Here is a 12,933-nt window from a genome sequence, read left to right as displayed (position 1 = left end):
CTGCAAGAATTGGACCTTCACGTGGGGTGCAGGACCTTGCGGGGGATCCCGGGCTCCAGGCCCTCCTGTGACTTTTCTCTCGACGAGGTCGTTCAAGCTGGTCGTCCCTCAACACGGCTCACACGGGAAATCTGGGGGCTTGGGTCGCTTCTGTGGGACCCCCAAGAGGCGCTGTCCAGCCATTTCCAGTCACCTTTCCTGGGGGCCCTGTAGAGGCCTGCAAGTTCAGGGTGGGGTTTTGGGTACCACCTCTGCCCAGGTCATGGAGGGCTCTATATGGCAGTACCCTGAGTATGACAGAAAGCCGGGTCTTGGACTCCGGAAGGGGACAGGTGTGTGTCTGCAAACATGAGCGCTCACGGGTGTGAATTCCTGGAGGGGGTCTGGGTGCAAACGGGTCTATTCTGTGCATACCTATCCCACGTGGCTGAGTGAGGTTGGGTGTACTGGGGCGGGGGGCGTGTACAAATGGACAGTGCCATCCAGGGATAGCTAATGACAGCCCCTTAAGAGCTTGTCTATCTTCTTCCTTAGGATTTCGAAAGCCTCCTCCCTTGAAGGCCGGACTTATCTGAATTGGGGCAATGTCAGAATTTAGAAATATGTACACAGGAACATTCAGCTCAAAACCCAGGTTTTTGTGGGGCTCGCAGGTCCGGGGCTGGGGCCTCCAGGTGGGCACATCTGGGAGGCTGAATCTGAGAAGAGGCCCCCCTCCTGAGTCCAGTTCGGCATCTGCGAGCCTCCATCCCAGGTGCGCAGGAAGGAGGCCGTGGCTGTGCCGCGCAAAGTCCCGCACGGCCGCGAGGTGGCGCCATAGCTGCAGCAGCGCCCGCCGGCCCGGGCCGCTCCAGATAAGAGTGTGCGGAAAGCGCGGCGGGGCTGAGACGCGACCAGGACGCGGGGAGGACGGACCAGCAGGACAGACCGACCGGGGGCCCGGCGGGCGGAGGGCAGCGCAGCGCAGCCACGTCCCCCCCTGGATCCGCCGGCAGCCGGGCCCGGGGCTTCCGACATGCCCCCCAGGTGGGTCCTAGGGCTGGGGACCGGGGAGGGACAGGGGACCCGAACAGTCCGGTCCTCACGCGCTGGCCGCCTGGGGCGCATCCTCCGGCGCGGGCGCCCCCAACGCGGCTGGCGTTCAGGGCTCCGGGTGTCACCCCTAGAGGACTCAGGACCGCCGGGCCGCTGCTCTGCGCCGGGTTCACGGCGGGGTCAGCGGCCCGGGGCCGGCTCTGCCCGCACATGGGCTGGAGAGGCGAGGGGAAGGGAAGGGGAGCTGGCGGGCGGGGCTGGCAGGGGCGCTGCCCTGGCACAGCGCAGCGCCTGGCAGCGGGGCGGGTGGGGCGCCGACTAGGAGCTGCCACCGCCGCGGGGAGGGAAGCCCGGCAGGGCTGCGGCCGCAGGTAACGGGCCGCGCGCGAGGCCCTGGGGACCAGGCAGCGAATGGGGTCGGGCGGGCGAGCGGACGGCCGGGGAGCTCAGGGCTCGGTTCAGGCCCGGCGGCCGCTTGGCAGCCGAATTTGGGGGCCGAGAGGAAAAGCTGGGAGCCGAGGGACTGGGGCTGGCGCGCTCCTCCCGGCCTGTCTGAAGTTGGGAAACTTTTCCCCAAGTTTGGGGCGGCGGAGTTCCCGTGGAGAAGGGGCCGAGGGGAGCCGGGGAGGGAGGCGCCGGGCCCGCGAATGCAGAGCGGAGGCCGAGGCCGGGGCCGGGGCGCGGGTGGGGCGCAGGCCAGGGTCAGGGCCGCAGCCGGCTGTGCGCCGTGCCCGCCCGGGGCGCTGCCCCCTCCCTCCCCTGGGAGCTGCGTGGCTCCCCCCTCCCCCCCACCTGCTTCCTGCCTCAGCCTCCTGCCCCGATATAACGCCCTCCCCGCGCCGGGCCGGCCTTCGTGCTCTGCCCGCCACGGCAGCCGCTGCCTCCGCTTCCCGCGCCACGGCCGCCGCCCGGGGCCCCAGCCGAGGGTCTGACAGCCCCCGGCCAGGGCGGCGCCACGGCGGGCACCGCACTGCCCTCCTCCGGACCTCTTCCCCCAACTGAGGCAACTTCTCTGGAGGCGGGAGGCGCTTTTTCACTCGGCTCCCTTGTATCCCACTTGGGCAAACTTCTCAGCCCTGAATGACTTTTCCTGAAGCGGACATTTTCCTCAAATCGGGTAACTGTTTCCACAAGGGTCGCTTCGCCGGAACAGTTTTCTCCTCGGAAGCCCCCAGAACCCAGGCAGAGTGCCCGGCTGCATCCGGGCCTGGGGGTGCCGGCCAGCCTGGCCTCCTCTCCGCCGGCCGGTCTCGGCTCCTTCTTCTGGTCCAGGCCGGCCGGCCCAGGCGCCCACTCTTGGAGGCCGCGGATTCTCCGCCCGTGCCCAGGCCGCCGAGCTCCATGCCCCTGCCCCTGCCCAGCTGAGGGGAAGGGGAAGTGCCAGGGAGAAGCGCCGGGCTGGGTGCAGGCAGCGAGGGCTCGGTGCGGCTCTGACCCAGCCGGTGTGTGTCCCCGCAGGAGAGTGTGCTGGGCAGACGATGCTGGACACGATGGAGGCGCCCGGCCACTCCAGGCAGCTGCTGCTGCAGCTCAACAACCAGCGTACCAAGGGCTTCTTGTGCGACGTGATCATCGTGGTGCAGAACGCCCTCTTCCGCGCGCACAAAAACGTGCTGGCGGCCAGCAGCGCCTACCTCAAGTCCCTGGTGGTGCACGACAACCTGCTCAACCTGGACCATGACATGGTGAGCCCGGCCGTGTTCCGCCTGGTGCTGGACTTCATCTACACCGGCCGCCTGGCGGATGGCGCGGAGGCTGCGGCGGCGGCCGCCGTGGCCCCGGGGGCCGAGCCGAGCCTGGGCGCCGTGCTGGCCGCCGCCAGCTACCTGCAGATCCCCGACCTCGTGGCTCTGTGCAAGAAACGCCTCAAGCGCCACGGCAAGTACTGCCACCTGCGGGGCGGCGGCGGCGGCGGCGGCGGCTACGCACCCTACGGGAGGCCGGGCCGGGGCCTGCGGGCCGCCACGCCCGTCATCCAGGCCTGCTACTCGTCCCCCGCCGGGCCTCCGCCGCCGCCCACCGCCGAGCCGCCGTCGGGCCCCGAGGCCGCTGTGAACACGCACTGCGCCGAGCTGTACGCTTCGGGTCCCGGCCCGGCCGCCGCGCTCTGCGCCCCGGAGCGCCGCTGCTCCCCGCTCTGCGGCCTGGACCTGTCAAAGAAAAGCCCGCCAGGCTCCGCGCCTCCCGAGCGACCGCCGGGGGAGCGAGAGCTGCCCCCGCGCCCAGACAGCCCTCCCAGCGCCGGCCCCGCCGCCTACAAGGAGCCACCGCTCACCCTGCCGCCGCTGCCGCCACTGCCCTTCCAGAAGCTGGAGGAGGCCGGACCGCCTCCGGATCCGTTCCGAGGTGGCGGCGGCAGCCCGGGATCCGAGCCCCCCGGCCGCCCCGACGGGCCCAGCCTCCTCTACCGCTGGATGAAGCACGAGCCAGGCCTGGGCAGCTACGGCGACGAGCTGGGCCGTGAGCGCGGCTCCCCCAGCGAACGCTGCGAGGAGCGCGGCGGGGACCCGTCCGTCTCGCCCGGGGGGCCTCCGCTCGGCCTGGCGCCGCCGCCGCGCTACGCGGGCAGCTTGGACGGGCCTGGCGCGGGCGGCGACGGTGACGACTACAAGAGCAGCAGCGAGGAGACGGGCAGCAGCGAGGACCCCAGCCCGCCCGGCGGCCACCTCGAGGGCTACCCGTGCCCGCACCTGGCCTACGGCGAGCCCGAGAGCTTCGGCGACAACCTGTACGTGTGCATCCCGTGCGGAAAGGGCTTCCCCAGCTCGGAGCAGCTGAACGCGCACGTGGAGGCGCACGTGGAGGAGGAGGAGGCGCTGTACGGCCGGGCCGAGGCGGCGGAGGTGGCCGCGGGCGCCGCCGGCCTCGGGCCCCCCTTTGGAGGCGCTGGGGACAAGGTGGCCGGGGCCCCGGGGGGCCTGGGCGAGCTGCTGCGGCCTTACCGCTGCGCGTCGTGCGACAAGAGCTACAAGGACCCGGCCACGCTGCGGCAGCACGAGAAGACGCACTGGCTGACGCGGCCCTACCCCTGCACCATCTGCGGGAAGAAGTTCACGCAGCGCGGGACCATGACGCGCCACATGCGCAGCCACCTGGGCCTCAAGCCCTTCGCGTGCGACGCGTGCGGCATGCGCTTCACGCGCCAGTACCGCCTCACCGAGCACATGCGCATCCACTCGGGCGAGAAGCCCTACGAGTGCCAGGTGTGCGGCGGCAAGTTCGCCCAGCAGCGCAACCTCATCAGTCACATGAAGATGCACGCTGTGGGCGGCGCGGCCGGCGCGGCCGGGGCGCTGGCGGGGCTGGGGGGGCTCCCCGGCGTCCCGGGCCCCGACGGCAAGGGCAAGCTCGACTTCCCCGAGGGCGTCTTTGCCGTGGCGCGCCTCACGGCCGAACAGCTCAGCCTGAAGCAGCAGGACAAGGCGGCTGCGGCTGAGCTGCTGGCTCAGACCACGCACTTCCTGCACGACCCCAAGGTGGCGCTCGAGAGCCTCTACCCGCTGGCCAAGTTCACCGCGGAGCTGGGCCTCAGCCCCGACAAGGCGGCCGAGGTGCTGAGCCAGGGCGCGCACCTGGCCGCCGGCCCCGACGGCCGGACCATCGACCGTTTCTCTCCCACCTAGTGCGCCTCTGGCCTCCGCGTGGCCCCGGCCCGCGCCCCCAGGCGGCGGCGGCGGCGGCCACCAGCAGGCGGGTGCCCCCCTCACCTCCCCGCGCCCGGACGACAGTAGCAGCCCCGGCAGCGTCGCCGCAGGGGCGGCGGCCTCACCTGGCCTCACTGCTTTGTGCCTTAGCCCGGGGGTGGGGGTGGGGGAGGAAGCCCCGGGACGGGGGTGGGTTGGGGGAAGGGAGATTTATATTTTTGATATCAGCTTTGACCAAAGGAGACCCCCGGCCCTTCTCCGCCTCTTCCTGTGGTTCGTTGGCCCCCACCTCCCCGGCTCCGTGCTGCTCTTGGGGGGGGGGGGAGGGGTGCCACTGTTGGGGCGCTCCCAGCCCTACCTCCGGCCCTTGCGACCACACCCATTCTCACTGTGAATCTCCCCGCTGGGGTCGGAGCGTCGGGCAGAGCTGGCGAGCGGGGAGGGGACTGAGCCGGCCGGAGGGCCCCCCGCCCCAGCCCCCGCCCGCCCCGGGACGGATAATGTGAAGTTCCTCATTTTGCACAAGTGGCACTAGCCCCAGGGCTAACCTTTCCCGCCCTCTGGAGTCAGAGGGCTGAGACAGCCCTGGCCTACCCGGTCTCCCACTCCCGCGGTGGTCCCCCCTCCCTTCCCTGGGGCCCCGGACCATATTTATTGCATGCGCCCTGGGCGGCCCCCCAACCCCGAGCCCAGGCTGGGCTGGGCTGGAACGTGGTCTCTTTAGCTCCCTCCTCCTCGTTTGTATATTTCCTACCTTGTACACAGGCTCTTCCAGAGCCGCTTCCATTTTCTATACTCGAACCAAACAGCAATAAAGCAGTAACCAAGGACCCTGGACCCAGTGGCTCTCTTTGCCCTGCACAAGGAGCTGAGTGGGGTGCACGGGGTGGGTGCTGGGGCCAGAAGCAGCACCCTCAGACAGGTGCAGTGGCTTGGCCCTTCCCTCCCCGGCCCCAGAGACAGGTCAGCAACAGTTCAGGTATGTTTTATAACTAAAAATTTATTCAGGAAACAAAACCAGGGCTGCAAATGGAACAGAAAGGAGGGATGGGGCCACCCACCCAGTCATTAACCTTCATCGGGCAGAAGGGATCTCAAAGGAGAGGCCAGGGACCCTATACCCCAAAGCCCAGCCTTCTGAGCCCTGTACCCTCAAATCACTGGCTGTGGCTCTCCTGCTCCCCGTCTTTCTGGCATAGTCTTGGGCTTTGGGGAGGGCACTGCCTTGCTCCCACTGTCTGAGCAGGCTGTGTAGTCAGTCAGGGGCCTCTGGTGGACTCCCTCACTGGTCCCGTTAAGACTGACTCCTGGCTTCGCCTCCAAACCCTGTCTTCCCCTAAGTCCTCCTCCAGCCCTGACCCTGGCCTGGGAGAACATAGTGCCAGCAGGAAGCCTCTGGCGGGAGACTGAACACAGGTGCCAGCTAGAAGCAACAAAGAGCTCCAAGCACAGCCAGAGGGCCCCTATGCCTTCTAGGGCGGAGCTATCCACGGGGTGCACGCCCCAGGTCAGGCAGTGCTCCTCGTGGGCACTGGCCTGCCCTACCCTCAGACTAGTCTGAGGGTTTCTCAGAGCACAGGGGCCTGGAAAAGCAGGTCAGGGGCAGGAAAGCGACATTAGGTTCCTGCCACAGGTACCACAGAAAAGAGTCAGAAAAGCTCTACAGCAAGGGACTGAGGGGCCAGGAAGGTGAGAGCGATGGACTAGAAAGACGGGAGGAGGAGGGGGATGGTTCAGGAGGGAGAGAGGGAGGGGGACTTGGAAAGAAATGTTGTGAAGTAGGAAGAGAGCAAAAGGAAGGCCATTGAGGGGAGAGGGATGAGGCAAAGGCAACCCAGGAGGCACGGGCCTGAGAGGGCAGACAGCCCTTCCCTACAGACCCAGGACCAACTGAGGGGAGAGCAGGTGGCAAAGCACAGGGGCCCCGGGCGGCAGGGCAGGGAGAACAGCGGGGTGGGGGGAGAAGAGTGGAGGGCCTGGGGCTGCTGTTCAGAACCCAACTGGGGCTCCTGGGGGCATCCAGGCCTCAGGGAGACAGACCTCCTGGGCACTCTCCTCACAGCATGACCAAGGCCTCTTGGACACTTTCGGGTCAGGGCTTCTGAAGACTGAGGGGACCCATGGTTTCACCTGCATCTGATGGAAATGCTAACCCCGCCCTGTGCCACCTCCAGCTGAGAAAGTGGCTGCATCTCTGGGCTAAGAGGCCTTCCGTCGGTCCTTGACCTGGACAGGGGGAGGGAGAAAGGCTGGGCATGGGGCGGCCCATCTGGCTCGCCTGCCTGCCGTCACTGCAGCCAGCCACCTCCCTGCTAAATCCTGGCAGCCCAGGAGGGTCCCAGCACTTCTACCCACCCCTTAGGAGGGGCTCTGTGAGGAGCAGCTCCCCCACAGCACGGCCACGGCGTGGGTTGGAAGAGGATGGTTTATTGTCTGGGTGGACTGGTGGCTCAGGCACGTGGGCATCTTCTGTGCTACACCGGGCGCCTGGCGGCCTTCTCGGGAACGCTTCTGTGAGGGGGGAGCTGCGCCCCCTCAGCCCACCTGGGCCCACGTGAGGAAGGCCGGGATGTCCCGCACAGGCACGTTCCTGGTCAGCGCCTTCACTCGCAGGTTCCGGTCATCCGTCAACAGCACCACCTCCCTCAGTAGCCGGATGGGCTCCTCTGTGGGCATGAGAGAGCACGGGGATTCACTGAGGGCAGGACGTGGAGGCCCTGGCTGCCTCTCCTCTTCTGGAGGGGAAAGCAGGCCTGGGGGCTCAAGGCCAACCATTTCTTGGCCCTCCCACAGGGCCTTCCCCTCACAGGCCATGAGCAGAGGGCACCCCTACCCTGCGGGCCGAGGGAGGACCGTCACGGGCTGGGGTTGGCCTTCTGCTATGCACCCCTGCCCCCCGCATGGTACTGGGCCACCTCATGCCCAGTGAGCCCCCCAGCCTGCCAGCCTCCGGCAGACCCCTCTTCTCAGGACTCAGCTGAGGCAGGAGAAGAAGCCTCCTGTCCCTTCTGACTGCAGGGCTAGTTCTGGGCTCATAAGACTCTTCTGCATCATCTTGCCTGCTCCAAGGCCAGCAGACTGATGCTTGAGGTATTCAGAAGTAGGAAATGCAAGATGGAATATGAAACGTATCCAGGGCTTCCAGGATGTGAGGAGGGGTGCTAACTCAGGAGAGGAGGGCAAGGGTCCCCCGGCAGAGGCCAGCCAAGGTGGCCCTGAGGCTAGAGCCCAAAGATTCCCACTGTTAAATAAAAGTAATCCATGTCTGTGGCATAAACCTCTTAAGCACAGAACAAGGAAGGTAAAGTTGGTTGCCCCCCCACCCCCACCCCCCGCCGTGATCTTCCTCATGTCTCTGTCTTGTCCCGGGGTAAGCTGTGTGTTTCCAGATTCCTTTATGCACATTTACAAGTCTAGATACTTGTCACATAAGCTTTTTTCCTGTAATGTTAGTCATACTAGCCGTACTTACTTCACTGAAATTCTAAAGATCTTCCTATGTCAGCACAAACAGAGCGCCTTCATTCTTTTTAGATGACTTTTTTTTTTTAAAGCAGGATGTCTTTCCCCCTAATTCCTTAACCTTTTAATACTAACGTATCGGGGAGAATTTAAACTGGGGCCAAGGCCTCTCACAAGTGACATCCCCACCCCCATTAAGGCCCCCCGGGTGGCAGGTCCACTCCTCATCCTCAGGCAGGCAGGCAGTGAGGCCCAGGAAATGTCCTGGAGGGCTTCCTGACCACGGGGGCCTGGCGGGGCTGGGGGACTGCAAACATCCGTGTCGGACCTGAGCAGTTTCAGGCTTCCCAGCTCCAGGCAGGGAGGCTGTGAGCTGGCTGTCAGCCGTGGGAGGAGTCTGGGGGAAGAGGGAGGAGAGGCTCTCGGGGTTGATGGCGGTGAAAGAAGGGGAGCGGAAGGAGGGTGTGGTGGGAGGTGAGCGGCGTGGCGGGCTGAGAGGTCGAGGAAGGCGGCCCTGGGCCGAGGAGATGCTCTGAGATGCGCAGCTTGGGGGTGTGGGCGGGCAGGGTGACGAGCAGTGCCCTGTGGGGCTCGCAGTGGGCGGCCCGGGTCTGTCCACGGCCCCACTGCTCCTGCCCTGGGACTCAGACCAGGAGAGTCCCAGGCCTCGTGGCGGCCAACCGAGGCCCGGCATTGCTGGCAGGGGTCTGCAGGGGTTTCTGTGGATACTTTGAGACATTTTGAACAATAAACATCCTCTGTTTTGACACTGGTAACTTCACTTTGTTAGAAACCAGAGACTGTCATCCTGTCAGGCCCCATCCGCCATAATCCACATGATTTTAAAATTCAACATCGTTTACACATAAACATTTGGTGATGGTTTCTCTGTGAATCTGACAAGTTAATCTGCTAAGAATTCACACTGACAAATGGGGTTTGATTACACCAGCCGTTGCTGATGTAATTCTGATAGGGGCGGTCCCCAGGATGCCAATGGGTTCCTGTAGGCTGCTGGGGGTGAAGTGGGGGGTGGGGAGACTAGGGCCAAAGCCAAAATGTGTCTCTGCCGAGAAAGAAACAGCTCTGAGGCTGGGTGGGGCCACAGCGGTATCTGAACCGTACTTCCCAACAAGGTCTTCTGCAGTCCTGCCGGCCTCGCCCTCAGAAGGTGCCCCTCCAGGAAGCGGCCTGGGAGCAGAGCCCCACCCCTCCCTGGGCTCAGCCAGGCTCCCCCTGCCACTCGGAGGCTCTGGATCCGCCCCTTAGGGACAGTGCAGGCGCACCAGGCGGCAGGACCCCTCTGAGGAGCAGCAGCTGTGGGCGCGTTACCCGCCTCAGGTACAGGGGTGTGGGCAGCATGCGCGCGCTGAAGCGGGCGGGCGGAGGGCTGGAGGGAAGACAGTCCCGGGCCCGCCTGGCAGCAGGGTGGGAAAAGCGAGCAGAGACGAGCTGGGCAACCTCAATGCAGAGAAGAGGACAAGAAGGCCACAGACATGCAGCCAAGAGACCAAGGGGTGAGAATTATCAGCTGTGCAGATGCCACTGAGCTAGGACAGCCTAGGAATTCCTTCCAGAAGAAGAAATGTCTGGAGTCCTGGGAGCCAGGAGCAGAACACCTGAGCCTCGCTGACTCTCAGAGGCCAGCTCAGGCAAGAGATGGTTCTGGGATGAGGGTGAGGTGCTCAAGCACCCCAAAGAGAGTCTCTGGCCCCCCTGACGGGCTTTGGCTCACCAAAAGCGTCTTGAAAACTGGGCTGAGGGCTTCATCTGCAAGGTCTCACCTGCCTCCAAAGTGCTATGTCACAGAACCAGAGAGACAGGAAGAGAAGGACCACTACTAATCGGGGAAGTGCTTCCCCCCCACCTGATACAGGGTAAACATTCACGGATGAACTGAGAGGGTGAGCGTGGCCAAGGACAGGGAGGGGGGGCCCGAGGGACCGCTAGGGACTGTCCTCAGAGCGGCGGAGGGCTGGGCTCAGGAGACCATGGCCGGAATAAGCTACAGTGAATCATAAAGACATTCTTGCTGTCAGAGAGCTCACTGAGGACCCAAGAAAGGAAATGGATGCATGCAGAGCAGCAAAGTTCACTGCCTGAAGCCCAGCTTCCTGGGCGAGGCCCGTCCTTAGCTGGCTGAGGGTCCACCTGAGGCTGGGGGAGCCGGGGGAGGGTCTGACTTCCAGCACGGGGTGGTGTGTGTGTGAGGGAACTGGGCTGGCCTCAGGCTTCATCCCTGATTTTTACACTTCCCAGGCCACAGTTAGGGAAGGTACCCTTCCCCGGGGCTGAGGCAGGCAGGAGGCAGGGAGGGAAGGGAAGGTCCCGAGGTGGAGGGAGCTCGCTACCTTTGTTGGCAGGCATGAAGTCCTTCGCCTTGTCTTTACAGTAGTGGAGGCAGCAGGAGAGGATCAGGTCATCGTTGTTGCCCTGGAGGAAGACAGGGTGAGTGCCACGGGGTCACAGCTCGGTGTCCCGCCCATCCACGCCCTGGCCCTGCCTGGTCAGGTCCCACTGTGCCGAGAGTGACCGGGGGACGAGGAGCCCCCTCCTGGGCCTCGATGGCAGCTGCCCCTGCGGGCAGGAGGCCCAGACTGCGGGGCCAGCCTCGAGCCCCTCCCTCCTGGGGCCCCTGTTCTGAGGGCTGGCTCAGGCGTTCCCGCTCTGCCCTGGGTCTCACCAGCTGGCCAGTGATGTCCTCGCTGCGGAAGGCGATGGATTCAAGCTCATTGCCACGGCTGGTCAGGGCCCGCAGGCAAGAGTCCCGACTCTCGAATCGCCGCTCAAGGAACTCAATGGACTTCCGGGCCTTTTCTTGCACCACGCGGGCATAGCCCCCAGCCCGGTGGTCTGTCTCCTGCCCCTTGGCCAGGCCGTCCAGCTCATTGATCACTGAGGAGACACAGTCCCACAAGGAATCAGACTCAGCAATCACGTCTGTCTTGTCTGTCTGCACCCGAGGCCATGCTTTCCCAGGTAGCTCCTCCCCGACCCTGGAGGCCACGTGGCCTCACAGGAGTCTTCCCGTGAAACCGGGGACCCTTGGAGGGCAAGAAGTGCCCTCAATGTTCCAAATGTTCTCTCCTTTTTCTGCCTCTTCCCCTGGGCCCTACCCTTCTCCTAGGAGGAATTAACAGGGATTTTCTGGAGCTGCTGTATCCAGAAGAAGAAACTGGGATTCTCCATCACATTCCTCAGTTACACAATCAAATTGAGAGGGTCCCTCGGGAGAGGCAGGGGTATGCAGCAGCTAGAGAGAGGGGCACCCTCCCTCATCAGCCTGGGCCCCCACACAGTCGTCCAAGAGGGGCCCAGTTCTCTGCCTGCCCCTGGCAGAGCGCTGGGAGGTCATGGGGAGGTCACGGGGTGGGAAGTGGGGTCACGGTCTCACATGCAGGGACCCTGCTAGTCCCCTGAACCATCCCCTTGGCACTTCTACCTCCTCTGATACTGCACGTGTGTGTGTGTGTCTGCCTGCCTATGTGTCTGGGACACGGCTTCATTTTCTGGTGAAGATTCTTTCCAAAATTCCAGCCAAGAGCCTGAGGTCAAGTGGGAAATATGCACTCCTTGGGGGCTCTGGGAGAGTTTGGGGTCTGAGGCCTCTCCTCAGCACAGTGATTCATGGCTCGGGGAGTCGGCGTGAGCATGCTGTTCCATGGTGAGCCTGGCACTCACTGTCTGGGTATTCAGAGACACTTTCTGGAAAGCGCCCATGTGGGAACACGAACACACACACACACACACCCATGCCTTCAGCAACCTGAGGCTGCAGTGTCCACACAACGTATGGCTGAGGTTGCGGAGTAGTGGCGGCTGAGTGTATGGTACACCAAACAGAACATCAAACGTGAAAAACTGGTGTTCTATCCCAAAATCTGCTTTCCTGCTTCCAAATTAAACAGGCTTCAAAGGGGAAGCTTGTTTGTGCTTCTGCACCAGGCGGGGCTTCTCGACGCTGGGGTCAGGCCTAAGGAGCACGGAGCAGGTTAAAGAGCACAAGAAACAAGCGGGGAGGCTGTCGGCTTAACCCTCTGTGCTCTGGGCACAGGGCAGGGGCCGGCTCTCCTGTAACAGAGCTGGCATTTCCTGGTGCCCTGGGGGCTGACTATCCTTATAGCTACCATCTCCGCTGGCTCTTCTTATATACTTGCTCCCTCCCCACATAATCCGGCTTCCCCCACTGACCCATAAACTCGCCAAGGCCAAGGGCTGCAGCTCTACCTTTCATGGGCCCCCTCGGGAACAAGGAGCCTGAGCACATGGTAGGGGCACCATCAGTGCTGGTGACCAAGAACTCGTTGGGCTGGGGTGGTGTCTGAGGCTCCTTCCAAGATGTAGATGAGCAACCTGAGACATGGCCGCCTTTCTCAGTTACCCCATCTTCTGACCATCCAGCAAAGAGCGGCCAATTCCCTTTCTTACCCCTGAAAATCTCCCGGGCAGGTGGGCACTGGGACTTGCTCTCCTGAAAGCCGCCCCACCCGGGACCCGGCGAGGGCAGAGGGGTGGCTGCAACAACGTGAGGGTCTGACTCGGCCCTGGGCAGCTGCTCTACTTCTGAAGAACAGAAAACCTTCCCGTGGGTCTCAGGGCCTGGGCTGAAGAGGCTCTGGTCAGGCCACATGGGGAGGGGGAAGGAAGACAGGGAGGGTGGAGGCGGGCCGAGGGCCGCTTCAGTGCCAACATTCTCAGGTGGTGCTAACGTGTTTCCCACAACCCCCCAGGGTTCTACAGCCCCTGCAGGGGCGGATGTTTCCTGCCCTTTGTTTCCACCCTCATCTGGCAC

General features: G+C 64.1%; 2 protein-coding genes across 7 annotated transcripts in view; one reads left to right on the top strand and one right to left on the bottom strand.

The window, feature by feature from the left end:
• Window positions 1–837: 837 nt before the first annotated feature.
• HIC1 (HIC ZBTB transcriptional repressor 1) lies at window positions 838–5,509 on the top strand. The gene is made up of 2 exons (XM_065908915.1): window positions 838–1,026; window positions 2,494–5,509. The coding sequence occupies exon 2, from the start codon at window positions 2,514–2,516 to the stop codon at window positions 4,656–4,658; it is 2,145 nt and encodes a 714-aa protein (XP_065764987.1). The 5' UTR covers window positions 838–1,026; window positions 2,494–2,513; the 3' UTR covers window positions 4,659–5,509.
• Window positions 5,510–5,659: 150 nt separating this feature from the next.
• SMG6 (SMG6 nonsense mediated mRNA decay factor) overlaps window positions 5,660–12,933 on the bottom strand; it is a 196,455-nt gene continuing 189,181 nt past the window's right edge. For all 6 annotated transcript variants that reach the window (XM_065908908.1, XM_065908909.1, XM_065908910.1 and 3 more), the window contains 3 exons: window positions 10,825–11,036; window positions 10,493–10,574; window positions 5,660–7,345 (listed from right to left, as the gene is read on the bottom strand). In XM_065908908.1, the coding sequence (XP_065764980.1) occupies window positions 7,215–7,345; window positions 10,493–10,574; window positions 10,825–11,036 (425 nt within the window). In that variant the 3' untranslated portion in view covers window positions 5,660–7,214. The remainder of the gene's footprint in view (window positions 7,346–10,492; window positions 10,575–10,824; window positions 11,037–12,933) is intronic.

Source organism: Muntiacus reevesi, chromosome 18 (assembly GCF_963930625.1).
Source record: "Muntiacus reevesi chromosome 18, mMunRee1.1, whole genome shotgun sequence".
In the NCBI taxonomy this organism is placed as follows: Eukaryota; Metazoa; Chordata; class Mammalia; order Artiodactyla; family Cervidae; genus Muntiacus; species Muntiacus reevesi.
Note: the sequence above shows the minus strand (reverse complement) of the source record. Positions and strands in the feature narration are given on the sequence as shown.